Here is a 5,270-nt window from a genome sequence, read left to right on the forward strand (position 1 = left end):
TTTGTTATCTATGTTTATTTACAGTTTTTTAAGTGTATTAACACGATATTTAACATATTTTTAAGCAGCGACAATAGTAAAACGTAAACACAAAATATACAAAAAAAAAACAACAATGAATTTAATTCACAACAGGACCAACTAGCAAAAACTTTTTTCTTTAAAATTTACCATTTAAAACAACACGTTAAACGCAAAAATATGGTTTGTATTACTAAAATAAAAGCGAAAAATATTTTCAACCATTAAAAATTTTTAATATCTTTTTAAAAATAAAATTCAAAAGGCACCCTATCAATTTATTAAAGTGCATACAGACAATAAGAAAAAAAATCAGAGTAAAAGCTAAATGCACTGAAGATGCGTCTAATATTTTTTTAAATAACTCAGCCTTCTAACTAATGTTGATATATTTGACCGTATGCTTTCAAACATGTTAACATAACACTAAACAAATTTTTAAGTTGAATTAAAAAACAAAAATAAAAGTTTTGTTTCAAACTTCAATCCTCTTTGATGTTTTTTACGGGTTCTCTCCTGCTACATGTGCCATCGGACTTGGGCATGCAGATTGTGTTCAGCCACTTTTTGCCGAACAAAGTCCATTTCCTCGGAATCAGGCACTCGTCTGGTGATCTGTCTCCTTTCTGTTAATGTTTCTGGTCGTTGATGTATTTAAATACAAATAATAGATGTAAATGATAAAACACAACAACCGAAAGTATTTTCCTTCACAATGTCCTAGGACCAAATGTTTTGAGCGCTTTTTTGTGTAGAAAACTACATTAAATTGATAACATGCTTAATTACTATTTAACAAAATAAATAAAAGTTCTTGAAGTAAGGCTTAACCTAAAAACCGGCAAGAAAATAATTTTGTGTTTCAAGTATAAAAAACTGTTTAAAATTTTTGTTTTAGTTTTAAAATGTTTTTGAAGCATTACAGTCACATATTGTTGTTTATGAAACTTTAGTTTTAAAGTTTAATTATTGTGTAATCGCTCTTCAACAAAAGTTTTTTGGCTTTAAAAATACTCCCGTAACTAATTTAAAGTTATATATAAGTTAATCAATATCTAAAAGAATTACTGTGAATTGAGGTAGTTCAATTGTAGCTTAGGGTTAAAAGTCAAAAGACAACCAGCTTTAAAACAATTGCATTTCCGAATTATTTTATGCTATATATCATATCTTTTTAAAGTAGTAATTTATTAAATTAGTATTTTATACTTTGTTCAAAGAAAGTAAATTATTATCGTAGTTTTGTTAAAACATTAGTTAAACTAAATATTGTTTGTGTACTCTTAACTTTCAAATGTTTTATTAGTCGTGGGCACTATTAGACGTTAAACTGTATGCAAGTAAATAAAGACTCGATAACCGAAAGGTTACTTCGTACACAAGGTCTTTGGACCAAACATTTTGAGCGTTTTTTGCCGTTCAATGAACAACATACATATCAAAAACTTACAGAAACCACGGAATGAATTCGATTCGTAAAAAATGTGCACTTTCCACAAGCCCTTTTGTATCTGTAGCGGTAGTTGTTGAGAATTTGTCTCAGCTCCGACGGATCGATGTCTTTGGGAGTGTGTCTCACTTCGGTGCATATAGGTATGTACAATCTCCCTCTGTCTACTTTACCTGCGAAAAGAAACAGTTTAAAATAGTTACTGAGGTTGGTTATATTTAAAAATCATGTTTACATAAATATACTTAATTTTGTTTCTTTTAAGTTCAGTCTACTTGAGTCTAGTTTGTCGGCAATATGAAAGTGTATTTTGATTAATAACCTTTATTTTTATTTTAACGAAGTTTGCTCATTTGTACAAAAATTAGTTTTATGTGTAGTCAATATTTTAAAAATAAATTCTATGTAACATTCTATGTAATAAACATTATCTTCACTAAAAAACTTTTAAAGAATTATGACAAATAATAGCTTAATTTTACAAAAAAAATGATTTAAAATTGTACAATAAATGGTCCGCTGCATCACAAAGTTATAACTTACGTTGAAATACTTACCCGTAACAATATACTTTTCACCAATTTCAAGCCGAGGCGTACAACCGTACTCATCAGAACCATACTTGTAAATGAAACCTTTTCCCAACTTTATATCACTACCATTCTGTTTAAATACCTAAAAAAATATTAGTTAAACACTAATATATATAAGATATACTTTTGTGTGTAGTACTAACAAGAGTAAATAAATTACTAATAAATATTATTATGTTTAGATAGTTCGATAAAATTTATTAGTTAAGTACTATCGCTTATAAATAAACCCTTATCCAACTTTCTACTAGTGTTATTTTGTTAAGAAACCTAAAAAAAATTACCCGACCATTATTTTATCTGTACCTTAAATTTTTTGATTTAATTAAAGCACTAAGTTTAACTCAAAAAACTCTGCAGTCCGTTAAATAAAATATTTGTGAAATTAATCGGAAATTATAAAATTAAACTATTAATAAACAAGTGTTAAGTAGTCAAAATAATAAAAAGATATCAGTGTCATTTTAATAAGCAAAATAAGCACAATACTTATGTGATATTATGTAAAAAGTGATAAACCGACTTTTAATATTTTCACTGTATACTCAGTGTCGTGGTCAAAATAGTATTTTTGCCACTCCGTGTAATTGTATGAATCTGAAAAAAAAATTATTTAATAAACTGTACTTGTTTTTAATTTAAATTAAAACAGCAAAAAAAACTTGAAAACTAAACTGTTATTGTTTAAATATTTCAAATATTTGAAGGAGTAATTGTAATTAGGCATTTAAATAAAAAAATTGTAAAACAAACACTTGTTTCACAAATTTTTAAAACTTATTCACTAAACAACAACAAATATAAGAAAAGTGTTAAGGAAAACAATTTCTATCATAAGTATAACTAACCAGCATTTAAAACTGCTAAAAAAGTACTCAATTTCTTAATTATTAGTGTTAGAAATGAATGAAAACTAAATTTATTTATAAGTCTAATCAACATTTAGTACAAGTTTTTTGTATAATAGTTTTAAAAACACATGAAACAGTTTAAACTACAAATTTTAATTTTTACTGCTACTAACCTGGCATAATATCCTTTTTTTCATCAACAACCTTTGCTTTTTCCGGTTTCACTACTTTCACGTAAACAGCTGTAATAGTTATTAAATAAACTAATTAAATTAATCAATCAATCTGAACTTTTAATTATTTTTAAGTTCATAAAACTTGCTTCACAGTACTGTTTATAAATTTGTAAACTTTTTTTAACTTTCACTAATTGTTCGTAATTTTTATGAGGCTGGATACAAATTTGTAATGACAGCAAAGAAATTAAAGAGAAGTTTTTAGTTTTTTGTTGTTTTCCTTAAATATTCAGAATTGCTCATAAAGTACCTAAAATGATTAACAATATAAATACATTTCACAAAGCATTATTTTTATCAGGGCAACAAAAAAAAACTTTTAAATCAATATTTTACCTACGTTTTCAGGATAAATTAAGATAAATTAATATAGTTTTTTCAATAAAACTAACAATAGTCTGACAACCAGTAAAAAGTTTTTAAAAGTGTTAATGTACTTTATTTACATAATATTTTTTGTTAAGTAAAAATTAATAACTAAAATCAATAATAGTCTGACATACTGGATTAAAGTAAAAGTATATTTTATTTAAATTTTTTTTTAAAGGCAAAAGTTAATAAAAATTACAGCAAAACTAAAAATAATCCGACGTGCAAAACAAAGTTTGCGGGTGGACGTATACGTAATGATACGTCGCAATCGTGACGTAATAATATGACGTCATGAAAGCAAAAGAAAGTAGAAGTTTGCCACGAGTGATCATTTTAAAAACAGCTAAAAGTAATGTTAATAGATTCAACATGTTTTGATGCAAACTACTTTTTTACAAAACACTATGTAACACTTTAATTCTTACTGTGATTAACTATTTTATATTTAAACTAGAACATCTGAATGATTGTGCAATTTGAACTTTTTACTGCGAACTTTGTGAAGTTTTAATTAGTTTAGCAAAATATTCGGTTAAAAATTTCAACAAACGTTGATATAAAATTAGTTCATCAGAGTTAAACGAAAATAAGGTTTTGCAAGTAAACATTTTTATTTTGGCCTAAAATAACTGATTGTTGTCAGAAATACTGTGCAAGAGCAAATTTTACAAAGAAATACATTTTATTAATAAAACAATAACTAAAAAATAATTATTTTTAAACCGCATACGAAATGTAAAATTTGTTTAATAGTTTAAATTACGCAACTGAATACTCGTTTTATACTGAGTATTTTAAATTTTTCTGCAAAAAGTATACAAAGCTAAACAACAACTGAATAGTAATGAAAGCACTAAGCCCATTTTATAGAAATACGTATATAAGATGTAGTACAAAAAGGCAAATTGCTTAATGTTTTATAAAAAAAGCGAATGTTCTAATTAGAATAGCTTTTATTAAGAAATAAGCAATCAATTAAACGCGTAAGCAATTAAGTTTAATTTTTTGTGAAGTGGTTTTTGTTTTCAAAACGTAATGTAGACGTTAAGTAATGTTTTAAAATTTTTTGTGAACTTTATGATTAGATCGACACACAAGCTTAAACAACTTTGAAATAAAAGTATTTTGATGAGTTTACCTACTTAGTTAAAACATACACAGAAGTCTCTTTAATTATTTACTTTGCGCTTTTGAGTAAACATATTTTTTGTTTACCACCTAGTTATAAATAGTTTAAACAAAGAATTTAAAAAACCTAAGTGGTTTTTTAAATATAAAAGTTTTAATAAACTCTATGTTTCAAACATACTGTTTTCGACGTAAAACCTTATTCGTGGTGTATGACTAAATAAGCGAAAGTTTTTCGTACACCTGGTCCTTGCACCAAACTTTTTGAGCGCTTATTTTTTGTCGGCAAATTTAACTTAAACAAAATGTTGTTTAAGTGTACTGAATTAAATTTACTTTGTACCACTGTTTTGACCCGAGTTTTTTTCGTCTATTTCTTATGTATTTTTCAGTATAAGTGAGTCACGTTTTAGTGCCTGTGTCCACAGTAGGTCAATAAACTTGCACTAAAAGAAAAAAAACTAACATAGAATCAGAATCGCCTCAAATGTATTTTTTCTAAATCTAGCGTAAATTTTGTTTTTGTTGTTACCTAATGATTACAAAACACTTAATAACACAATTTTGTGATACTTTTTTTTTGTATGATTAAATATAGAAAAATTTAAAATAAATTTGC

General features: G+C 26.0%; 1 protein-coding gene across 1 annotated transcript; it reads right to left on the reverse strand.

The window, feature by feature from the left end:
• Positions 1-503: 503 nt before the first annotated feature.
• LOC145833003 (uncharacterized) lies at positions 504-3,095 on the reverse strand. Its single transcript, XM_082940206.1, has 5 exons — positions 3,089-3,095; positions 2,588-2,661; positions 2,029-2,146; positions 1,472-1,644; positions 504-647 (listed from the first exon to the last, which is right to left on the reverse strand). Exons 1-5 carry the CDS (start codon positions 3,093-3,095, stop codon positions 504-506), a joined length of 516 nt encoding a protein of 171 aa, XP_082796332.1.
• Between the last annotated feature and the right edge of the window lie 2,175 nt (positions 3,096-5,270).

The sequence above is a fragment of the Thalia democratica genome, chromosome 4 (genome assembly GCF_965202585.1).
Source record: "Thalia democratica chromosome 4, ktThaDemo2.hap1.1, whole genome shotgun sequence".
Classification (NCBI taxonomy): Eukaryota; Metazoa; Chordata; class Thaliacea; order Salpida; family Salpidae; genus Thalia; species Thalia democratica.

Excerpts from the sequence above, each read along its gene's own strand:
- LOC145833003 (XM_082940206.1), bottom strand. Across the intron at positions 2,147-2,587 it reads ATACAGTGAAAATATTAAAA|GTATTTAAACAGAATGGTAG; the intron begins GTCGGTTTATCA and ends ATATTTTTTTAG. Across the intron at positions 648-1,471 it reads GAATTCATTCCGTGGTTTCT|AAAGGAGACAGATCACCAGA; the intron begins GTAAGTTTTTGA and ends AAACATTAACAG.